The sequence below is a fragment of the Catharus ustulatus genome, chromosome 16 (assembly GCF_009819885.2).
Source record: "Catharus ustulatus isolate bCatUst1 chromosome 16, bCatUst1.pri.v2, whole genome shotgun sequence".
Lineage (NCBI taxonomy): Eukaryota > Metazoa > Chordata > Aves > Passeriformes > Turdidae > Catharus > Catharus ustulatus.
The window spans coordinates 6,772,835-6,798,184 of record NC_046236.1 but is presented as its reverse complement, the minus strand read 5'-3'; the positions used below and the strand labels follow the sequence as shown (position 1 = coordinate 6,798,184).

Below are 25,350 nucleotides of genomic sequence, written 5' to 3'. Positions count from 1 at the left end.
TAGTGTTCTTCAGGGATCCCATGACAATAATCAAAACTATAAAGCATATATTGGTATGCTTAACTGCAAAACCAAACCAAAATAGCAACATACTGCTGTTTTCTTGTCTGTTTTGTTTTACTGAAAATTCTTAACAGTCATGTTAAGCATGGACTTGTAAAAAAATGTAGTTTGTTCATTAGCTTCACAGACATGATATTCAGAATCATAGCCTTTTGACTGGAAAACATATTTAGCACTGACATTCTTGTCCCTCTTTTTTCTATTATTTGAAGGCCACTGAATGACAAACAGAGCAACAATGGGAATTCACCACTGAATACTTTGAACAACAGCACACCAACATCAGCTGCCAGCTCACCAAGACAGAACAGTAATGTTCCTAGCAGGAAGCCAGGTCCTCTACCTTCAAGCTTGGATGACTTGAAGGTAAAAAATAAGAGGAATTTGTCTATTCTTGTGCATTACTGTAATTTATAACTTGTTAACTGTTACTGTTGAGAATATATGTCATTGTCATATGTCATATGTTGAGAATATGTCATTGTACCAATGACAACTCTACTTTCCTCGTAATTGGACAGAATAAGATTGTCAAAGTTTTCATACTCAGCCCTCCTGGAATGAAATACTTGATTCCTCATATGCATATATTCCAGAAATGACATTTCTTTCCCAAAGAATTAGAAGAGGAGGAATTTCAGACACATTGTATAGGTCCCTCACTATTACACCTTGGGTAAACTGTGAGGTTCACTTCACGTGAAGTTTCAGCTCAGGAAGATTTAAACACTGGAGCAGTAATTTTCTCAGTTGCAGTGTATCAGAAGAGGTTTAGTTAAGCAATATAATTTAAAAGATGCCCTAATAAAAACATATTCTGAGAGGTCACTGGTGTAAATTGAAACAGAAATAAGACTGTGAAAAGAGAAAAAAAAGATCTTGCCAGACACATCATCTGAAAATGAACACTAAATTCTGAAGTTTCTTGAAGTTATAACTAACTGTGTAGAATGTTCAGATTGCACTATGAGGGCATTGCATAGCATCTTCTTCCTTCTGAAACACATCAGCAGGAATAAAGACTGTGAGGGCCAAATCTGCAGCAGCTTGTGGGGGGGTTAGGATTCAGCAGCTGCAGGAATGTGCCAAAGCTCAGCGGCAGGGTAGAGACATCTAGTGGGCAATTAATTCCTTTCTCTCTGCCTTTACCAAGGTTTGTGAGGGGGATGGGATGGAGGATTTTTTTAGATTTGAAGGGATAAAAAGAAGAAATTTCGGAAGATCGGATTCTCAAGACAGTAATATATTGTCCTAAGTTAAAGCCAATCTTTTAATATGAAATAAGTCTATAAAATGCAATCCAGACAACAGTGTTTGAAGTAAGTTTTCCAGTCTTTAAATTTGTAACTAAAAGCTTGTAAAGATATTTAAGTTTATACCTGAAATGGTGCTTTACAGTGATTAAAGCTGTTCACTTACAATTTCTGCACAATTTATTGGTATTCCTGCTGATGTGGTACACTGACATAAGCCTTCCTTGTGGACTTGCTGGTGGTGGCTTTACCACTGCATCAGCTAAATAAGTTCTGATTAAGAGTTCAGAAATAAATTGTTGAAAAAGAGTACCAGGCTGGGGGAAGCAGCTCATAGTCATTGGCTAGGGAGTAATGTGAAATTGCTGTGAGTTTTAGAGATGCAGAATGTATTGCTGTGACTTTTCATCATTTCTAAATCAAAAATACCAAATAAAATACCAAAGTAAATTCCAGGCTGGCTGAATACTGAAATACTACCTTTTCTTCTATTAGAGGTAGCTCTAACATGCAGAGAGCCCCAACTCTGCAGTTAGCTGTGGTGCATGTTTATGATAAACAGAAGCCATTCTTTGTGACTACTTTTCTTTAACTGATATTTTGAAGCACAGAATTAATTTACAGTCAACACATTTGCACTTCACTTTGTCTGTAAGCTTATTGGAAAAAAACTGAGAACATTTTTCTGTCAGAAAGTAATTTTGACTGCTTATACTGTCTATGTAAAAGAAACCCAGATGGCACATAGGGTAACTGTTTGGTTGCTAATTAGCAAGAGAGCCTTTTGTGTTTGATGGGTCTATCGAATCATCAACTGACCTGATAAAGTTTCTCAGAAACAGATCTGTCTGTCCTGATGGTGTAACAAAGGGGCTCAGCGTGCTGCTGTTCACTGCTTTTATCTGCATTGCTGCCATTGTCTGCTGGTTTGCTTCAGAGGTTTTTAGCTCAGAACTGGAGCTGTAGGTGCATTTTTCCATGTTGATTATTTATGAATAAACATAATCAGTTTGCTGCTATTCACTGTACAACTGAACACTGCTAAGATTTTGGCCACTTAAAAACTGAAGTAAGTAGGAGGTCATGGAAATGTGTTCATAGGTAATGCATGCTGTCAGAACCCAGAAGTGTAATAATACAAATTAATACAAAAATAATGCAAATACACTAATGAAAATAATTTTCATTATTAAGATGTAATAAGAATGCATATCAGTAAGTTTTAATATTTTCCTTTTTTATTATAGTGTTGTGTTTTGTTTTATTTTATTTCAGGTAGCAGAGCTTAAAATGGAATTGAAACTGAGGGGATTACCAGTGTCTGGAACAAAAACAGATCTTATTGAGCGTCTGAAAACCTATCAAGATCTTAACAACAATGGGGTTGCTACAAGTACCTCTGTGACAGTGACCACTTCTAGTGGGGCCACAGGTAACACTGGGGAAGTGACTGTGGCATTTCCTGTTGCAACACTAAATAAACCAGGCACTAATACAGTGTCCACCTTCCCTCCAGAAAAAACATCTACTGCAGCTGGCAGCAAAGCAGTAAATAGTGAAAACATCAGCTCTCCCTTGCCTATATCCCCCTCTCCTTCCGAACAGTCGAGCCTAAGCACAGATGATACGAGTATGGCAGACACTTTCCCAGAAATGACCATGATGTCACCCTCCCAGTTCCTAAGTACTTCACCTCTGAGAGCAAGTACAAACGAGGATAATCAGAATCGCGGCAGTGGAAGCATCTCAACCATGGAGTTTGATGTAGCAGAAAAAGACCGCAAGCTTCAAGAAAAAGAAAAACAGATTGAAGAGCTCAAAAGAAAACTGGAACAAGAGCAAAAACTTGTGGAAGTATTGAAAATGCAACTTGAGGTTGAAAAACGGGGACAACAGCAACAGTCTCAGACTTTTGGTAACTCAGCTGCTTTGGAACAGAAGCAGTTCAGTGCTGCTGTCAAAGAGGAAACTGCTCCTGCTGACTGCTCAAGTACAAGTCAATCTGTACCTGTAGCCAGCCATTCCTTAGGGCAGTCAGTGTACACTGCTGGCCAGAATCCAGTTGCCAAAAAGGCGGTTGTTATCAAGCAGGAGATACCTGTGGCCAAAGCAGAACCTCAGAATGCCATTTCTCAGTTTTATGTTAGTCCACAGAGGCAGCCACAAACTGCAGTTGTTGCCCAGCCTCAAGCTTTATTAACTACCCAAGGAACTGCCCAGCTACTGCTCCCATTGTCTATCCAGGCACCGAATGCTGCTACTGCAGTGCAGTTACCAGTTGGAAATATCAAGTTGCAGGTAAGGGTGTTTCTATTTATTTATCATGTAACCTGCATGGCAGTATTTCATAACTTAGTGTAAATAGGTAAATGAGCTGCTTGTAAGATTAATTTAAAAATCAGGCTTAGCCTGTTTCTGCTTAAGGGAACAGTAGAAAAGCTTGAGACAATCTTGTAATACCTGCTTCTAATACTTCTAAAGTAATGTTTCTTTGCAACTTTTGTTCCCAGATACTCTTTTCTGAGAAGCAGTTGTCTTGCCATGTACTGCCTCCATGCACAATTTGATTTGTAGTAGCATATACCATAATTTTGTTAGCTGCAAGTTGTAATAGAGAGCTACAGTCTCAATACTTTATTTTGAGATAGCCCTGTTTAGCAAAACATATGTGTGTGTGGTGGCACTTCAATATATTTAAAAATGTGAATGCCAGGTTGTAGAACTCTCCTGTGGACTTAGAAAAAGAAACCATGGTTACACAAATATTATTTCTAGGCTGATTACAGGTAGTGAATAAATATATCATAAACCAAGACAGGCTATAAATTCAGAGGTATAACAGTAATCTGACCAAGCTGAATCAGTGTAACCTGTTGGTCTGAGGTAGAATTAAGCAGTAATGCACTTCCCAGTGGCATTGTTGGAATATCCCCTGCCACCCATCATGGCAACAAAGTATTCTTCCAGCTGCAGTGTGTCCCTGGCTGTTGTGCATGATGTGGGCCTAGGCTTGCTTCAAGCCTGTGCAGCAGCACATCCAGCAGTCTTTATGAGGAGTGGAAAATTTTGGTGAGGATGGATCCCAGTCTACAGTGCAAGAACTATTCCTAGGAGCTGTACACCCAGATCTCCACCTGAATTGTTCTAAAACCCTGCTATGTTGCTGTAACAACATAAGCAACTTGTCCTGGTATAGTTTACTGATACTCCAGAAAGTTTTCTACTACCACTTAGAACTGTTTTTCATTAGGTTGGACACACTTCTGGCCTTTCATTGGCCATTAAAAATTACCATGGTCTTAAAAGCAACCTTTTTCTCGCATCATCAGTTTTGTCTTCTGGTTACTCATGCGAATTCTTACAGTCCTTTCTTACTGATTTATGCTCTCTGTCCCCTGTTATTTTCATTGCTGTCTGCTGGGCTCTCTCCAGTTTGTCTTAAACTCTGCTGGCAAAATAAACTTCACCTTTTAGCTGGGAACTCCCCAGCACCAAACACAGCAACAGTTGGTTTCCTGTACAGTTCACACTCGTCCCTCCCAGAATACGTTACTGCTATTCTGCATAAGGTGTGCAATAGACTTCTACATAATGTAACTTACTGTGAGATACAAATAATTCAGTTATTTTATCTTCATCCTTTAGGCTCAATCACAAGCTGGAGTACAGACCCCATCACAAATACCTGCTCCTATTTCTTCCTCTGGCCTGGTGCAGACAGCACCTCAGATGCATACTCCACAATCAAAACAAAACACCATCACGCAGCATGCACTTGGTCAGACCCAACAAATCAGAAAGGTTTGTGGATAGCAATAAAAATTAAGAAAAATAGTTTTATAGTCTAGTTCTAGACAGTGCTTTTAGAATTTTTTATGTGTCATCTGTGTTATATACAAATGATCAAGTCACCTAACATCTGTACCATTTTTTTATGTGGGATACAATGGACTTGTAACTCCTTCTCTTTCCAAAATTTTACTCCGGGCAGGACTTTATTTTCCAGTTGCAAATAAATACATTATCTAAAGACTTTTTATCTTACTGGTACACTTAGGGCATGACTCTTACTACATCCTTCCTCACACTTGGCACAAGTGGTGTGTACCAGGTGTATTCCAGTCAATTTCTCTTACTTGCCACTGGCTCTAAATGGGAGATTCTCATAGGCAGTTCTTTAAGAGAAAGATTTTACCTATTACTTCAGAGATTTATTCTTTTATAGAAGTTAATTTTGGTTTTCTTACTTTCCTTGTTGACTTCATCCCTCCTTATAAAGAAAGCTATGGATCCAGATCCTGAGGATGGTAATTCCAGTGAGTCAAAATCCTACCATACCTCTTCCTAAGGAATGCAGGGTATGATTCAGAGGGATCCCTCTCTTCCCCTCTACCAAAACCAATCAGCTCTGTAATGTCCCATTCCAACAGATGTTCCTCAGCACTGGATGTACGGTTGTAACTGCCACTCCAGTCATATTCATATAGGAACTGGTATCAACCCATCAGCACCAGTCATCACAAAAGAAAAGGTTTTCTCTGAGCCTCTTCCAGACTGATCTCTATTATTAAGAATGTGGAGATTAGTTTTGGACCTTTATTGTATCCTTATCAGTATTGCTATTGACTGTAGGGCTTCTATTATTTAGGACAGCAAGGTTTTTCAGCCTGCCCTAGGGACAGATAATTCAGAAATAAATTCTAAGATTAAGAGGGTAATTTTTACAGTATATTATGTAACTGTTGTATCTCAGCCTTCAAAGTTCTTACTTCAGTTTACAAAAGTGTGCATCATGAACCCCATGGTCTGCTGTGATTTGAGAATTGTACCTGAGCAGTGTCACCTTATCTACCTCTGTTTGGGCTCTTGTTCCTGATAAGAACTTACCTTAGAAGATGTATGGCTGTGCTTTGCCATTCTCTAGAGAGCTGGCTAATAAAGGGGGACACAGCTAAAGGAGCATCAGTACAGCTAAAGGAGCATCAGTACTCTTCAGACTGCTTGTTAATCTGTTTAATTTCCTGGACATTGAGGTTATCCTCCAGAAGTCAAAACTGACATACGTTCAAAAAGCAGATTTCATGCAGGTTCTTTGGGATTTGGTGACGGGCTGATTATATAACAAGTCCTATAGAGAAATTTTCCAGTCATTCTGAGGCATGTACTTGTGCCAGAGACTGGCAGCCTTGCTGCCATTGCTGCCTCCAAGGTTCCTTGAAATGTCTGCAGGACATAACCAAGATCTGCACCTTCGAGTCCTTCCCACTATTTAGATCAGTTGTCACTTCCCAGCAGAGTTTGGTGCCTGCTATTGCACCAGTTTCTACATCAGAACAAAAATAATGATGCGATACAAGAGGACACCCCTCACGCATTCAGCATTTAGATCTACCTCTCTCCATCCATGATCTAAGATTTGTCACCTTTGTCATAAAGGTATTGGAAGTGATACTGAATTTAAACCAGCCTTATGTGCTGATGCATTCATAGCTTCTCTTCATCTCCCTTTAAATCAAAAGTATGAGAAGCAGGATACTGCTGGGAATCATTTGCAATGATTATATGGACTATCAGTTGAAGAAATAAAAAGTTTAATACACCAGTAACCAAATTTATAGTTGATACCTGCGTTCATCAGTTTTATCTTTTGCCTCTCCCTCAGTCCTCATAGATACCTGTAGTTACTTTCCCAAAAACATTAGAATTATATGGCATAGACAAACCATTCTGTCTTAAAACCAGCAGGAGAGGGCAAGTGTGGATACATGTACAGTTTGTATCAGGTCAGACATAAGCTCATGTTATTGACTGTCCACTAGGTGGGGAAGTCATGGATATGCTATTGAACTGCTCCATACACTTTCCTCATGCTTCCTGGAAAAATGCAGGAAAATGTTTTTAGTAATTAGTGATGAATGAAAGTATGTCAGAGCACAAAGTTTCTTTCAGAAACTTACTGTTCTGTGTTTAGAAGTTATTCCACTGAAAGGAACAATCTGTATAAATAACATTCACTTAATAGGGAATTTAAGCAAGGAAGTATTTTAGGAAAAAAGGTCTTATATTTCATTAATATAATTTATCCAGTGTTACCATTTTTTTTTAAATAAAACCCCCACAATCTAAGACTGATCTGTTAATCCTTTTCAGGTTTTTCCACCTGCCACATCAAATGCAGTATTTTCCTATCAGACTGCACCAGTTTCAACACCTTCACAATCTTTTATTAATAAAACATCAAATTCTAACATTCACCCTGGTGGTAATCAGGTCCCCTCTGTGCAGAATGGACCTGCTGCTCCCAACAAGGTAAGGATATCCCAACAAATCTTCCATAAAGTTCAGGTTTGTATTACTATTCTTATATAACATATGACTGTTTATATATGGCAGTACACTCAAGGAAGAATGTTTTGTAGATTTTAATAATGCTTATATGTACATATGTGTGAGAAAGAGAGAAATAAAATTATTTTATCCCTCTGATTATGTTAATACATAGATTGATGTGACAAAAATAGAATAATCTGTAGAGCTTGCTACATCCTGAATTGACTAAATCACACTGTTTAGTCATTATTTTGTTATTTCACTCAGCCTGGGTCCCCATCTCAAGCCCAGCCTTTCATTGTGCAGCAGCCCCTCTTCAACAACACAGTGTCCAAGACAAAAGATCCTCCTCGCTATGAAGAGGCCATAAAACAGACCCGCAATATCCAGCCATCCCAGCGTGAGGTACTTGTTGTACTTGTTTTCTTTAGGCTGTTGGAAACAGCTTTTCTCTACTGTTACCAGAACGATTGCTCAGTTTAGGTTTTTTGTTTTGGTTTTTTTTTGGTGTCAGGATTTTCTAACATACTCTGTTACTGGTTTCGTAACTGTGTTTAACTACAGGACTCCTGTTTGATTATTCTTTTATTAAAGCAGCATATATCTAAATAAGTCTTACAGTTCCCAGTTGGTGATACATCTAATTGGGATAAAGCTGCTATTGCTATTAACAGTAACTAGCCTTCAAATGTTTTGAGAATGTGTGATACCCAGGCCACACACTTAAGAGAGGAAATGTGTTTGTATTTTCCAAAGTGAGTACGCTTGAGGAGAATGTGTGTGAATGTGTTTATACACACAGGCAGACATAAGCATAGATGCTTGCTTGAAAAGAGTCTGTATTGTGTGATCTTGGTGAATAATCCTGTGTAGTGCTTTGCCAGTTTACCTTGATAAGGGTGAAAGTTCCTTTGTATCAGAGGAAATTTGTAAACAAAACAAATTAGTTAGAAATTAGTATCCCTAATTTTGTACATTTCAGAACTATTCCAAAAGATAAAACCTTGTAGCCCTTAGTGTTGGTTGGGTTTTTGTGGTGGCAGATCTGAGGCACAGCTATTGGTGTCTGATGCCCTTTCCTGTGTCCTTGGCATGTGCAGGACATCCCCACAGTGAGGGCACACAGATTGTCTTAGGTCACTCAATCACTACCAGTCAGCCAAGGGTTCCCCACTAGATCTCCTGAGGACAAATCACTTCCCATCCCTGGAGTACCAGCAATGGTTTAAAACACTTCTTCAGACCTTCATGAAAGTCTCCACTTTTTCTAGACTGGTTTTTGAATGAGTGGGTTTCTGGGGGGTTTTGTTACCTTTTGCTTAAGGTTCAGTTATTTAGGGAATTGCTGTTTAAAACAGAGATAAGCAGTTCCTGAAAGCTTACCCCATCTTTAAAAAATAAAAGAACATAAATCTACAAACTGGGAAGAAACCCCAAAGATACCTAATAAAATGCATCTTACATGATGGCCATTCACAGGCTGTCTCTGGAGACAGTAGAGCAAGGTTTGCAACCCAGAGTGCTGCAGTTATTATTACCCTGGTACAAAATGGGGACAGTTACTCTCCTGATCCCTAGTTTCCTGCACCTCTCTCCTAGGTTGCCTTCATTATCTTTGTCATGCTTTTTCCCTATTCCTTTGTACTGACACCAACCACAGATTGCAAATGTTTTTCCAAAGTATCTGTTTTCTAGATACACAATTTCATTTAAGTCTTTATCACAGGTTAGAACTTACATACTGTTGAGAGAAACTAAGAACAATTAGCGTAGGAAAAAATACCACATGAAAGAGAATAACCCTGTTCTCCTGCACTACAGATTTCCAGTGCACACAGTCAGCAGATGGATGATCTTTTTGATATTCTCATCAAGAGTGGAGGTAAGCTCATTGACAGCTGTGTGATGTAGAAATTTAAAACCTGGTAATCAAAACATGTTGCTATAGTCAAATGAGAATTTTTTCAGGAACAGAAGTTAGAAGCTATCCAGCCTGAATGAAGCTAAATTTCTGAAAGCTGGTTCAGTTCCTTATTAAAGAAAACATTTACCAAAATAATATAGAGTCAGTCTGCTGTGGAACTGCAATGTTTGCAAATTAGGTCAGGCAGACCTTTACAATAATCTCTACAGCATTGAAATGGTTAAAATAACACCTTAGGTTAGCACAGACATACTTTATCAAAATTGGAAAAGTTGAGCAAGTCCATAACATGTTTATTGAAATGATACAAAGAATAGAATAAAGTAAGAGTTAAAGCATGTTGATAGTAAAATTTCATTAAATATAAGCTGTGTTATCAACTATAAACATCAAGATGCATGACTGGGAAATGTGTGCATGAACTACATAGAGACATTAATGAATAACAACTTTATGTCAGTTAAAATAAGTAAAATAAGGGAGCTATCAGAAAGGCACTGAAATAACAAAAGTAATAAACAGAGTGGCTGAGCAATAAAAGAAAGGCTTTTATCTTTATGAAAAAAACAAAGTAAAGCATTCAGAGCTGTTGCACTTAATGTAAGTAAGCTCTGCAGTGAAAAATGTTTAGTTTAGTAATGTACTTTAGGAGGGTGAGAAGGATGTGGGTTTTTGCTTGGAAAACCAGCACAAATTATATTTTCAGGTATATTTTTGCTGCTAGGAACATCATTTGTGCTAGAGGATTTATTTGCATATTTGTTTGTCTTATTTTTGGGCTTCATTCATGTCTAAGAATAAATTGGAACTTATGCTTTATTTCCCTTTATTGTTACTGCCACTATCTTACATGGAACTTTGTGACAGAATTGTAGTTTTAGATTCTAGAATTGGGAATAAATGCTTCTTAATCACATCAGCTCATCTCATTGACCAAAGTGGACAGTACTAAAGAGATGAAACTGGAAATTGGTTTGGGTATTCTTCTCTAGACAAGGAAATGTGTTGGTTCCATAATTATTCCAGTTAATGAGAAGAACTATAAACATGAAGGAGGTTAAGGTAACATCCAGAAATACATTCCTTTTTTATCAGTACTCATACTAATTGGCTGAGCTATCACTGAAAGCAGAACTCTGGGACTTTTTAAAAATACACTGCTATTCATGGAGGCCTTACCAGAGTCTGATGTATGTTAAGTGTGAGTGAAGCAGCAAAATAACTGTTACTACACTTAATTTACTGTGGATGCATCCTGAAGTGGGCAAAGGGTTGGAAGTTCTAAGCATGAGGATATTATGTTGTTATCTTTTTTAATTCAATAGTGGGGTTTTTTTTATTACAGAGATTTCCCTTCCAATAAAAGAAGAACCATCTCCCATATCTAAAATGAGACCAGTAACAGCCAACATCACTACAATGCCAGTGAACACAGTGATATCCCGTCCACCCCCACAGATCCAAATGGCCCCTCCTCCTGTGTCCTTAGAACCAACAACCAGCTTGTCTATAAGTTTGGAAAACCAGCTTGAAGCCCTCTTGGATGGAACTTTACCATCAGGTAATGAAATTCCTCAACTGACAAGCAGTAATGAGGACAGAGAGTCATTTTCTTTAATTGAAGACCTCCAGAATGATCTGCTTAATCACTCCAGCATTTTGGATCACTCTCATTCACCCATGGAAACATCTGACCCACAGTTTACTGCTAATAATTCTTGTCTGTCTCTTGACCTTCCCGATACAAATTTGGACAATATGGAATGGCTGGACATCACAATGCCCAGCTCCTCATCTGGACTCACCCCTCTCAGTTCTGCTGCCCCGAGCGTGTTTTCCACTGACTTTCTAGATCCACAGGATCTACAGTTGCACTGGGATTAAACTATAGCCAATGAGAACACGACCTGCAAGTCTCTTTACAGCAGAGGTCCATTATTATACCATTATGATTGCAGTTAACATAAATTAAGACAGTAATGTTTGGAAGAACAAATGCTTGAAACTAATTCCTTATTGATTTTCAAGTTTACAACAGTGAATCACTTTATGCACCTATCAGTAATGCAGATCAGGGCCCTCTGAAAGCTGTATTTCACAAGTCAAGAAAGGATGATTGTACTTCATGATTAAAAGTACCCCAAAGGTAAATGTATCACAGATATTTAAGAAAGAAGTTACATCTCTGACTTTGTAATGCTTAAATGAGCAACACAACATGACTAAACTTAGAGTGAGATGTCAGTTCTGTATTGACCCAGTGAGCAAATGTCTGGGGGAGGGGAGGTATCACTGCACTTCATTGTTCCTGTGGAAAGCCTGAGCCAGGTTCAGAACTAATTGTGAGGGCAAAGGCAAGTAGAAGCACTGGCTGGTTCAGTGAAATTTCATATATCTAGTTTCTTAATTTGTTCAAGTTGTTTTTATATTTTGCTTTTGTGAATTTTAAAACACTTCCCCCATTATTTAATCATGAGGGAGGAATTTAACTGCATCCAAAGGGATATTAAGTGTAACTGCAAGAAATCCACTGTAGCTATGCCAGGTAATATTGAGAACACTGAATTTTCTATAGCAATGCTCTGGATTTAATAGCTAGGTTTTAATGTGTATATGAGACAGTTATTTGTATACTCTTTTAACTTTATATAGCTTATTTTTGTGAACAGAGGGGAACACAGTGGTCTTCAAACAAGAGATTACTATAATGGAAGTAAATATCCTATTTTGCTTTGTGTTTGAGGATATTTGTTAGATCATTGAATCCAGTATCTCAGCATATTAGAAAAGTTTGAGGAGGTAGAAAAGTTTAATCAATAGTGTTGTACACTACAATCCTGCAAGCATCTATGCAAGAATAGTCCCAGTGCCCTCAATAAAAGATGTTTGTAGGACAAGATCAAGTTGCAGAGGACAGTGCTGACAGGACAAGCATCATTTCTTAAGGAATACTTTGTCTGTTGAACAGCTTTGTCTGCCACTACATAACATCAGGGAAGCCAACAGAGAAGCTGCTCAGTGCGACCCTAAACACCAGATCAGAATGTACTGTTTGTGATAAGAAGGCATATTGCATATCTGAAACAGAGAATAGCAAAAATTAAGCTCTTACCTCACAGCACAGCACATGAATATTATTTTTTGTTTTAAAGCCCTTAGTTGATGTTTTCAGAGTCTATTATGAAAGCAGTTAGAAAAACAAGCAAAAAAATCAAGTAGAATTAATATACTTTGACATTCTATGGTTGTCTCTCAGGTAATAGCTGTTAAATAGATGACAGAGGCTGATAATTAAACACAAAACTGGAATTTCCTATTAGGGAATTCCTAAATTAAGATAAAAGGAAACACTCCCTGTTTCCTGAAATAAGTGAAATATTGTATGTTTTCTAATCTGAAAACAGATCTCATTTCATGGTTCTTTCCTCACCAACAAGTTTCAAAAATAAAGTTTTGTAGGATTGAATGAAAAGATGCCCCGAAGCTTTTGCCTTCTTCTTAGAATAATGATATGTATCAAAGAAATACTGAAAACAGTAAGTAGCTGTTATCCACTTGGCAACCTTCATCACACTTTTCAAAAAGAAAAACACAACACAATCATGTTAACATCAAACTAATATTTTTGTCAGACAATGTTATGGAATTAACTAAAAATTTTCCATCTCCAGATATAATGCAGTCTCGTTTACTGATACAACAGAATTCCATCCGCTTCAGATAAAATAATGGATTACATCATTGGTTCAGGGTTTGAACTGACACCATATGTTTGCATCATATCAATGACAGCACTTTAAATCATTATGTATCTTCACTGGTTTTACTGGCCAAGAATTACTGTAATATGAAATTAAGTACAAGAAAACAATCTTTGGAGATTTTCAGTACACACAGTTGAAAGACATAATTCCTTAATTCCTTCTTGCTGTGCCTACAATACTTGAGTACAATATTACATGTGGACTGTCTGCCTTAAGCTTTGATGGTATAGGACTTTTCAATAACAGTGAACACTTAACATTCAACTTTCTGCATTCCTGTTCATCATCCTGTTCTGGGAGCTAATAAGCAGATATGAAGTGCCCTCGGCTGTTAGGAGAATAAGAATTAAGGACTCTTGGTCTGATAGGAACAACTCTGAATGAAATTTAGTGTTCTGCAGTACTGTCAGTTGATTATGTGTGATACACCAGACATCATACAATATGTGTGTGGTTAGAGTTATCACTTTTTGACCCTGCCTCCTGATTAAAGGAGAGGCAAGTAAATTAATTTTTAGAGGACAAATTAACCTAGAGCAACTGTACTGTCATTTTTTGATGTGCATGTAAATAGAGCTTGAAACTGGCAAAGTCATCTTGCTACAAAATTACCCTTATTGGCAGTGTAGAATGTTAATTGATCCATAGGAATCTTTGTGCAGAAATAAACCCAAACAGTTGAGATGTCTTATTATCAGTACGGTATAGCTTTCTGCTCTGAACGTCTGTTTGAAAAAAAAAATAAATTAAGGGATCATTTTAGTTTCTGAAGTACAAATATTCTAGTGTAGGGAATGTGTGATTACTTTTCTGTACATTTCAGAATTGTGTATTAAACCTTATATAAAATGGTTTGCTTTAGACTTTGTTCTGAAATGTGATGTTTGCCATAGTTGTAAATGCCTGTTTATGGCAGAAATAGGTTTTGCTTAGACTTTTGTGTGTGCATGTTTTACATGAAAATTTTTGTAGCACAAATACAATACATCTTAGAAATTGAATCATGACTGCAGTTTGACTGCACGGAACTGAATCTTTCTCATTTAAGAGAACAGTTGCAAAGGAATGCACTGGCACTAAATTTGCCTTTTAAATGGCTGCAGTATACTAAGAGAATGCATCCTATCAAATGTGGTGTTAGTGGGTCCTTCAAAGTAATTAAGAATACCTTTTAATCAGTGTGAAAATCAAAAGTTGCTTGTTTACACATCTAGACAGAGAGAACAAGGCTCAAGTTCCTCAAGAGGAGTCACATCCTGTGTTCAGTAGAGAAATGGAATTTGTTAGGCACTTTTAGTGCCACTCAGCATCAGTTACAGCAAGGAAGTTTACAGGCAAAATTTTGTTTAACTTTAGAAATAGTTAAAAAAATTGTCATACTCTCTCTGACAAAATTAATTTATGGTAGTTGTTCTCTACAGAAATTTAAAGTGTAATCCAGAAATGTGGGCTTGCAGACCTCCAGAATCAGGTCTGCTTTAAAAAGCTGAGGTCACAGCTTTTAGAAATAATCACTACTTAATACTGACATTTATTTCCCAGGTATTTCTAAATTCACCAACAGGAGTCGTGTTCAGAGAAGATGGTGATCCAAACAGAAGTGTCAATATTAAACTTTTCTGTTACATAATCTCAAACATTCAGGTGCCTCAGAAGTGTAGGCACTGTAATCAGAGCCCAGGTACAAGCTGCTGAACTATTTCCAAGGCAGAGAAACTGCAATTACAGGATACATTGAACTGGAAGGGCATTATGTAATCAAAACACAGGAAAGCTCACCGATGTAAACAATTATTATTTGGATGGCATCTTAAGAGTATTATAAACTTAAAGCAAACTATTAAAACTGGAAAAATAAAATCTTCCACTTATCTCTAGTAAACGTTCTGTTGAAACTCTTCGTATTATGGTCTATGAAATCAACTTTCAGTGACTTCTAGACCATACCCCAGAATATTTCACGTGAGATCCATGGAATTGAGTTACATGCAGTATGTACATGGCCAATAAAGAGCATCCATTAAAACCTGAAATAATCTCAAATATTCCTTTTATACCAGTTTGCTAGGAATAAAGTGCAAAAAAGAGACACCTACATCATTCTGTAGTGTCCAATACTGAATATAAAGTGTTTTTAAGTTAAAAGTGCATAAATGTATTTGTAGAAATCTAGCCAAAAAAAGCCATTCTAGCTATGAGAGCAAATTCTCAAAAAAAAAGCAGGGAATGGTTAATAACTATATAATCACACTATTTTTATAAAAATATACAGCTCAGATATTCAAAAGACAGCCTAAAATAAATTATAATATAAAAGTTTAAATAGGAACCAAAGCATTGCCATTTATATTGCCAAAGGAGGCACTTTGTATTTTAAAACATAGGAAAGTAAGTCCCCCAAAATGTTACCCATACTTTTTTAAAATTACGGATGTAGATATTTTCAAAGCTGTTTTTGATGTTTAACAGTACAGATTTGTTTTTGTTGTTTGAGAAGTTTGTAGTAAGTAATAGCACAGGCTTTTTTTCCAGCTAGGATTTTCTTCACAGTACTGCTTGCAGTAGAAATAACGCTAACCTTAGTAGGTGTTTCTCTTCTTATTTTCCTAGTCATAATTATGTCTTAGCATCTCATTTTGTGAAAATAAGAAGATGAACACCTGTCTCTGGGGCCCTCTTCATTTAAGCACTACTTTACTAAATGCAAATTATGGCAATCAGGGCGTCAGTTTATGTATTGCCTTTCTAGAAGAAACCATGATGCCTTTGTATTTGCTGTTTGCACCCCTGAAATCAATTCCATATGTTTGAATGCCATATGTTTTGCACATTGTACTGTATATATGTAATGCATACTGTATTTTTATATGTGTACTACATTTATCAAATATTTTGTACATAGTGGCAATATTGTAGCTACTGAGGAAATGTTTGATATTTCAGCATTTTTGCTAAGTGTCTCAAATAAAAAAGGAAAACTGTTCATTTGTCCATGGTTACTACTTAAAAATGAAACACCATTCTGACTTCTAAGTACCTTTCTCATAAATGGAGTAAGAATGAACCCTGCACCTAGACAAACTCCAAAAGAATTATGGTTTGTCTTCAAAATCAGAGCCAAAATCTGTAAGAACAGAGATTTCCTGAACCCTCAGAGTTTAGGTTTCGACTTTCAAGTTTTTTTAGCAATTTTTTTATATAGAGTCATTTACTCATAGAATGGCCTGGGTTGGAAGGGATCTTAAAGTTCATCTTGTTCCCTGCCATGGCCAAAGACTCCTTCCACTGTCCCAGGCTGCTCCAAGCACTGTCCAACCTGGCCTTGGACACTGCCAGGGATGGGGCAGCCACAGTTTCTCTGGGTGACTCATTCCAGTATCTCAGCACCCTCACAGTAAAGAACTTCCTCCTAATACCCAACATAAACCTACTCTGTTCCAGTTTGAATCCAATCCCCCTTGTCCTCTCGCTACAAACCTCTTGCAATGCACTTTAATACATGACTTTCCCAAATTCTTCCAAGGTTTTCAAGATGTGTTGGGTTGTGAGATTTTGTATTTTCAATTTGCATTCTGCTCTGCTTCTAGAACACCCAAATACATTTCTTCAGAGAATGAGCTGTAAGCTGTTTGCACAAGCTTCTTTTAAGGATGAAGCTGTTTCATTTAAATATTTAGTGTTACACTTCCCCCTGTGAAGGCAGTCCTGTACTAACCCATCCTTTTCTCATTAAAGTCTGATCTACACTGATGACATCAGAACTTGGCCAAATATTAAAAACCCCATAAAGTAGTAAGTAGTAATTGAGTAAAACTGAACAAATTAACACTGTAAATTTAATAAAATACCTTTTCTCTGTGAACTTTACCCATTGTAAAAGTTTGTAGGCTGTATGTGCCACAAACTTGACTTAGATATCACACAGCAAACACAAGGATTGCAAAACAAGTGCAGCACTTTTTGACCATGTATTTGTGCATTAAAGAAATTACAGCTGGAGTATAACAGAGATAAAGCACTTGTTTTGATGCCAGCTGACAGTCTGGGAGTTTGATTGTTTTACAGTGACAAAGAATATAAACACATAACCTTCCTTCACAAGCTGTGTTCATAATACTAGTTGATGTAAATACAAAACAAGGCTTGATAAAACTTAGGATTATGCTGAGTGAACTTATTCCACAGGCTAAACCTTGATTTTCAATAAAAACTCAGTTTATTCAAACATGCTCTACAGATGGCCATCTGCACATTTGTCTTTACCACATTCAATGCCATTTGCTCCTGCCTATTGGCTTGTTTATTGTACAGAGATATATTTCTTAGAGTATTTGTACTGTCTCAGGTAGGAGATAATTCTTTGATGGCAAAGGGATTTCCCTTCAAAGTATAGTCTGCAATCTAACCAAGACATTCCTAATGCAAAATCAAAGTAACAGATTAGATCTTCTGAGAGCCAACAGCAAGGGCTTGGGTTTTTTTACTTCAAGTGTTTATCCATAAATGTAACGAGAAACTCTAAGATAAATAATAAATGTAAAAAAATTACCTGAAGTTGAGTCTCCAGTCTTCTCTGCAGAAAAAGGACTGCAAGGCCACTGCCATCTACTGCACCATTCTAGAATCCCTCCAAGACAAGTGCCATGGATTAGAAGCTATAAAATAGTGAAGAGAAACATGCTTTCATACACCTAAGACAAAATCAAAGCTCAAGTAACTGCAACTGAGGAGCATTCCAGCTCCTCAGCATCCCATAGCAAGTGTGTATAAAACTCAGCATCCCATAGCAAGTCTTTATAAAACACTATAGCACCAAATCTACATAAATAGGATTGCTCCCCTGTATCTCACAAGAGTCAGGGAATGTGCTGAAAGGCCTGGTTTTGCACATGAAAACACAAACCATAGCCTCTCCTAAAGCTTAAATTAAACAGCACTTTGTTTAGACAGAAAGAGTTTCTCCAGATAATCTAAGGAAGTTAGGCTCAGAGACTGGACAAACTTTTTAAATCAAATCACATATTTCCTCTTAATTTAGTTAGATCTTTATGAATTCAAAATGAAGTTGCCATTTCTCCATAAGGAAGAACATGATCAATAGAAGTTGATTTACCATTAAATACTATTTCCATTGTCAAGTGAATACATTTATTAAAATTAGTGTATTTGAAGACATAAAACCCACAAGAATTCCACCAACAAATCAAACAGCCCTCTCACTGGCCACAAAATTACCTCTCAGCTCACAAGATCCAAAAACGTTAATAAATAGAGATGTGAGCTGCGGAGGAACTGTGATGACAAGTTACAATTGGCAAGTATGGCACATAAAAGAGCATATTTTATAATAAGCAAGTAGGTCAGAAATGGCATATTAGCAATCAAGCATGATTGATTAAAACTGAACTCTTCCTGCTGCCAGCTTAGTAATAAGAGTAACTCCTTCAGTCAGGGCTTCTCTGAGGTTGCCCCATTCACAAACATCACAGGTATGAGAGCTGGGGGAGGCAGCATCCACTCCTACACACCATCACACTTGGAAATGCTGCAGTGGTTATACTGACAAGACAAAAGCAGAATACAACAGGGCTATTCTCACTTCCCAGTTTTCCACAGACCATGTGATGAACAAGACTGGCAGATAAATTCCAGCAAGCATTAGGATTGGCCGTGCCATCAGTTATGCCCATAGGGACTAGAAAATTAAGTCACTTTTGGGGCAGCAAACACACTTAACAAGGGCTGACTAACCAGTAAGGTAATTTAAATTAAACACTTTTCACTGCAGTTACCAGTAATCTAATTCAAATCATCTGTTTAAACACAGGCAGGTGTAGAGTTATCACAGACAAACTAACAAATTACAAACTTTTAAACAACTAAATGTTTTCATTCAGTCAAGGCATCAAGCATGACTTTCCATGATGAGAGTTCAAAGAACATCCAAAAAGGATACAGAAGTATTTCCCTGCTCACTGCAGGGAAGGTCTCTTCCAAGCCAAACTATTTTGGTTCTATATCAACCTTTTAATGCGTCTGCATTACAGCACTACCAAATCAGTAACTCTGATCTCAGCCTTTACAATGGCACCTCTGTAATACGTTTACATTCTTCTTCCACAAGGAAACCAAAACCACACCAAAGGGAATATAAAACTTGGATATCAAGCAACAGTTTCATGGAGAATTGAAACAGAGCTCCACAAATAACATTAAATGAAAATTAAAAGCTTTGTTTTCAGGTCACACTTGTAAAAATCTAGGAGACCCAGTCCAGAAAATATCTAGAAAGTATCTGTTCTGCCTTTCACAACACTGAGTTTTTTGAGGGAACAGCTACCAGGTAGCAAGTGTGTTTAATTTAGTATTTACCGTGGAATTATCCCAACGTTTTGCACTTTTGCTGCTCTTCTCGGAGGAGGAAAGTTTTAATCCCGCTTTTTTCCCCCCTCTCTAAGCCCTTGTGAAGCAGCCCCTCGAGTGCCACCTCCGGGCACGGCACCCTCACAGCGCCGGGGCCGACGCGGGCAGAGGGCGCTGCCCTCAGAACGCCTCCACAGCCGGAGGGGAGGCTCCTGGCAGCTCCGAGAGCGGGAGAGTGCGTGAGAGAGAGGGAGATGAAAGGAGAATGAGCCCGGGACCCGCAGCGAGCGGGAGCAGCGGCGGTTCCGGTCCCTCCCTCCCGCTCCGCCCTCAGCCCCTGCCGCGCCCTCAGCGCCTCAGGGCCGCGCGCCCCCGGCAGCTGGCGGCGCAGGCGCGCGCGAGGGCGGGCCGTGGGCGGGTGCGCGGGAGTGCGCCAGCGATAGAAAGGCGTCGGGAGGAGTTGTTAACGCAGGCGCGGTGGCCAAGTGGTAAGGCGTCGGTCTCGTAAACCGAAGATCACGGGTTCGAACCCCGTCCGTGCCTTGGTGGGTCCGCGCTCGGGGGAGCTGTCCCCTTCATTTTTAGAGGAAGGCGGAGCCCCAGCCCGGCCCGGCGGCAGCAGCCGGCTCCGGTCCCTCCGCGGAGCGCCGGGTCCGCCCGCCCGGCACCGGGACACACCGGGCATAGCGGCTGCGCAGAGCTCCGGCCGCGGAGCGCACCCGGCAGTGGCAGAGCCGCGCGCCCCGGGCAGGTGTCCGGCTCCCCTCGGGCCGAGCGCAGGTACCCGGCCAAGCCTGTGTCTGCCCCACCTCTGGCAGCGCCTCCTCCGGCCCCAGCGAATGTTCTGGTCAAAGTCGTGGCACCCCTGCCTGCAGCTCGGTTATTCCTGCCCTGCCGCATGCCTCAGCGGCTGCACCGCCGCCCTCCTCACATCTGCAGCCACAGCAGTGTTTTTCTTCGTTTTTTCTTGGAGACTAATCCTGTTTTCAAGAGACTCTCAGCTCAGCCTTGAAGAAACAAAAAGTAGTTTGAAACGTGACAGGCCAGGGTGACTGCTGAGGCCGAGCGGAAGTCATGTCACACGTCTTTTCTGCACAGCACCCTTGAGGCAAGTGCTGGTGTCCACCTCAACATGGAGTCATTCCTGGGAGGAGCACGAGGAGCTTCTGCAGGGTCTTGTAAAGACATCCTCCAGCTCCTTCGAACTCCTGCTTGAAACGAGCCTTCTGCAGAGGCTGCGGCTGTATCAAGATCATCCCTCAGGTCCCTTTCACTGGATCATCCCCAACCCGCCACAATCTAATTAAGAATTTATTAATTTGGTTCCGTCTTTGGATTAGTAAACCATGAGGTTTCCTCATCTGTATCACTAACCACTTAAAAGGATTATTTGCAATCTGATTAGTGTGCACTTTACATTTTCTAATTTTTAATAGAAAAAGGCCCTGTGACACTGGAAATGGGTAAGGAAAGGGAAGGGTGTGGTGGTTACACTCACAGGAGCCCAGCAGCGCTCCCCTTCTCCAGGTAAAACGAGCACTGGGTGCTCCGGACTCAGCTGATCCAGCAGGACTGCACTAGCCCAGAGCTCCAACTCGGTGATGCTGATGGGACCAGGCATCAAACCCAAACACACAGTTAAGGGTTGATAGCACTTAAACCCATCCTAACAGTGTAAATAGCAACAGAATTACTAATTGAAGGAAGTCTTTATTGATTCATTTTGATATTTACTTACCATTTGAAATTTTACTGACCACTGTGTCCACACAATCGATTTTGTTCTCTTCCTGCCACATCTTCCTCTCATATTCTGCACCACTGTTGTCAGGAATATAAACTGTACATTTGTTGTATGAACAGAAATAAATGTCCTTAACTATTTACACTGGATTTTGTAAATATTCTTAGATATTTTTACTTATGGATACAAAGGACAGTGAGGTACATCCATGTCCCTGAAACTACTTTCATAGGAGGACTGTAAAAACTAAGTGCAAAAGTCAAACTCAAGGACAAAACATATCTGATAGATACTGCCTTCTGTTTACTACATCCTCAGGGATAAGCCTCTCAGGGAGGGTGGAGATGAGCCACCTTGCCACTGATGAGTAAAGCTTTCATAAATTCTTGCTTGTTTTTTAGAAATCGTGTATTTATAGGATAAAGACAAGTATGCACAAGAGCTATGGCTGTGTCTCACCCTCTTAATGATGGTTTGAGGCCTGTGAGTCTGTGTTAGATGACACAGAAATCAGGTAACACAGAATCTGTTCTTCCACAGTTTGCAGACAGAACTTACATTTTGTTAAACAACACTGCTAAACTATTAGTGTCATAACAATGTTGCTAAGTAACATTTTAAGACATGTCTTGTGTCTATTTACTTGAAATTAATTTTGTAATTAGAAAACTATCTGTGCACTCACAGCCTAGGAGAAACTTTTATAGGCCAGAAATAGTAATTTCAGCAGCAGTTAAGAGGTAGAAATAATTGACATTCACATGGGTCTACTGCCACAATGGATTCATTTACCTGATGGTAAACCTTTTTTGAAAGTGTTGCTCTGTTTCCCTTCAGCTTTCTTCTTTTCAGACAACACAATGCTCAAATTTAAAAATCTCTCCTTTCAGGCCAGGTTTTCTACACCTCTAACCATCCTTGCTACAATCCCCCCAGTCCTCTGCAGATGCTACATACTCTTGTTGAACCGAGCAGCCGGCAAGGCTTAGCAGCAGTGCTCAGAGCAGGGCATTTCCACCCAGCAGGGCTCTCGGGAGCCGGCAGAGGCCAAGCAGGAACGTGCATCACACACCTCAACACAGGCCAGGCTGCCATTGCCACTGTGGCACGAGAGGCTGCCCAGTGCCATGGCACCACACCACACGGGTCACCACACTGAGCACAGACCCTGCACCAAACCAGACCACGGGATGTGAAATTTAAACCCCAGACTGGCTCTCTCACCGTGTGCTTGGCAGCACTGCAGCCCCTGCAGCACCTGCAGCTCCCTGTGACACCCACATGCTGGGCACAGAGGGCAAACCAGAAGCTGGGGAATCCCAGGGCAGAACCTGTACGACAGTCACGTGAAATGAGTCCTCTCCATATAACCTAGTTTCTATCACTGCATAATTTTAAAAAAATCCCTTACACTTATTGGTGAATGCAGAAGGTGAAGTAAATTTAATTTAGTTTTGTATTCTTTTTTTTGTCACTATAACAGCGTCTTGCTGCCTTTTTAATTGAATTTCACTTGTGACAACCAGTATGACCAACAGAGGACAGCACATCCATTTCTTTTCATGATTAAAAGATCCTGAGCTTGAAACTGCCATTCACTTTTTCACTCAGGAAATGAGAGTGACAGGCAGAGTGGAGCAGTGTGCCATAAGTAAGCCAGCCAGATTAAAAAGGCCTTTTTGCAATTAACTAGAGCTGTTTTGAATTCCAGGAGATTACTTAAAGTAAATCTACTTCTAACCAGGCATTATTGCTAACAAAACACTGTGGGTGCACACTGGTGAAACCTGGGTCTGTATTTTGATGCAATTGTTTGTTGAGCACTGCAATAACAGTTAAAACACACTCAGGAGTCGAAGCACACTCTGGAGTGTCAGGTGAACTCTGCTAATTCCCCTTCAAAACTGCAGACAGACAAGGTGTCTGTAACCAAGTTTTGATTAAATGTGAGTGTTCATAAAACACTGAAGTGAAGCCAACTCCAGTGTTTTTATTGCATCTGATTTAGGGGCAGAGAAGACTCTGCAAGTCATAATGAAATTCAAAGAACAAACCCAAGGATTTCATGTGGCTGAGGGGAATTTCATTAAGGAAATCCAATTAACCTGCAAGAGTTGCATACATTGAAATCTATTATCTTCCACCAAAAGCTGGCTTTGTGGTTTTTTATAGCAACCTTTGCTATTCCTGGATAAATAATGCTTTATTACAAATGCACTGACATCTTTATATAATTAACAGCATATCATAATATCTTCATTCCTCTCTGCTTTGCAAACATTCAATTCTGCTTCCTATGAAACGTATCAAATGGTGTTTTTGAAGAAGATACGAGTCAGGATGGATTGGGTGTTAGACACTAGCAAACACAGATTTAGGAGACACATGAAGAATAATGTGGCTCCTGACAGCGTGTGAGTCTGCATTTGTCGGTCAGGGCCTGATCCTGTGAACTGCTGAACTGAATTAATTAAGAGCCTAAGATACCATTAAGTCCATGGGGACTGACAGTGCTCAGCAGTACTCAGTGTTGAAGCCCTTAAATAAAAGCCAACCTACAAATTCCAATTCATGCGAGTAACAATATTGCACACATCTAGTGGGGACATGAATTATTCACATCAGTGTAGCATGAAAGATGCAAACAGCAAAGCCTGTTTAAAATAACACACAAACACTCAGTGTTTCTGTGATACGTGGGAGGGTTATCATTTGGCCCATTTTTCACCCATATGCATATTCCTTTTATTTGCTGCGTGCATAGGTCTGATACGAGGATGTGGTGAAAATAAATACAGGAGATAGGTCAAATAAACACTAGTAGAAAATGAGGAAGGGAGGTTACTGATTAGCATTCTTCCCATATGAAACTACTAGATTGTATCAGAGAAATGTGAGTTAAGTGTTTTACCATTCTTTTTTTTTAACCATTATCTGATCAGAGAAGCATAAAAAGCACTTTATTGCCTTTTTTTTTTTTTTTTTATCCCTGTGCTAGGAGCCCTCTGCAGGAAGTGAAGCTGAATTTCACAAATCTTCCCTTTCTGACGTCTCCCGAATTTCTAGGAATACCCCTTCCCTGTTACTATATTTGGTGGTAGTTTCTAGGAAAAAAATAATTTTCGGACGGTCTTGGACTCACCACACCTCCTCTCCGAGGACTGTGCGCCCCGGGTCTCCTGGCACGGCCCCCGCGGAGTTGAGGAGCTCAGGCTCGGGCTCCCAACTCCCGGCGCAGACTGCACGTCTTTGTAGCACTGTTGGAGGAATGAGCATGGAGAAGGAGTGGGAAAGGGAGAGGTGTCTTTGTGGCAACAATGAGTGAATCTTCTCGAGTTTTTTTTCCTGGCGGCTGCTCTTTTTTTTTTTCTTTTTCCCTCCCTGCACTTCTTCTTTTTTTTTTTTTTTTCTTTTTTTTTCCCCCTCTCTTTTTTCAAGGAAGAGGATCATAATGAAAAAAAAAAAAAAAAAACCCTCTGGATTTTTTTTTTCCCTCCGCTTCCCCCTCTCCCCCTCCCCTTGATGTGGCCTCTTGTTTAGCTTGTGGCGTGACCGTGATGAAGAAATGTTTCAGGGCGCCTGGCAGGGTGATCTTTTTATGTAATGAGTCAGGATTTTGCCAACGGAAGGAGCCGGCTCGGAGCGAGGACCGGAGGGCTGTCTCCTTTCAAGAACGGGGACCTGCCCGGCGAGCGGCTCCCGGTACTCGGGATCCCCGCTCGCTGCGGGCGCTGATCCATTCGCACTCCCGGCTGGCGGGGGCACCGCCGCGGGCACTGACAAGTGGTGAGTTGCGCTCTCCCTCCGCGCCCCCGCTCCGCGGGGAGCAGCGCGGCCCCGCGACGTCCCCGCCGAGGCCGCAGGTGCGGCCGCCGCCCCGCGCCCCTTTCCGCGGCAGCCGGGGCCGCG

The 25,350-nt window shown here is 39.9% G+C and overlaps 1 protein-coding gene and 1 non-coding gene across 7 annotated transcripts in view; both read left to right on the top strand.

Annotated features, from left to right (window-relative positions):
* Positions 1-16,317, top strand: part of MRTFB (myocardin related transcription factor B) — a 70,426-nt gene extending 54,109 nt beyond the window's left edge. For 4 of the 6 annotated variants that reach the window (XM_033073690.2, XM_042779768.1, XM_033073691.2 and 1 more), the window contains 7 exons: positions 276-429; positions 2,592-3,614; positions 4,962-5,117; positions 7,467-7,625; positions 7,914-8,051; positions 9,468-9,528; positions 10,916-16,317. In XM_033073690.2, coding sequence (XP_032929581.1) covers positions 276-429; positions 2,592-3,614; positions 4,962-5,117; positions 7,467-7,625; positions 7,914-8,051; positions 9,468-9,528; positions 10,916-11,454 — 2,230 coding nt within the window. In that variant the 3' untranslated portion in view covers positions 11,455-16,317. The remainder of the gene's footprint in view (positions 1-275; positions 430-2,591; positions 3,615-4,961; positions 5,118-7,466; positions 7,626-7,913; positions 8,052-9,467; positions 9,529-10,915) is intronic. The other 2 variants (XM_033073693.2, XM_033073694.2) reach the window with 2 other exon arrangements.
* A 3,851-nt stretch (positions 16,318-20,168) lies between these two features.
* TRNAT-CGU lies at positions 20,169-20,240 on the top strand. The gene has a single exon. It is a non-coding gene; the product is annotated as a tRNA-Thr (tRNA).
* Positions 20,241-25,350: the final 5,110 nt, after the last annotated feature.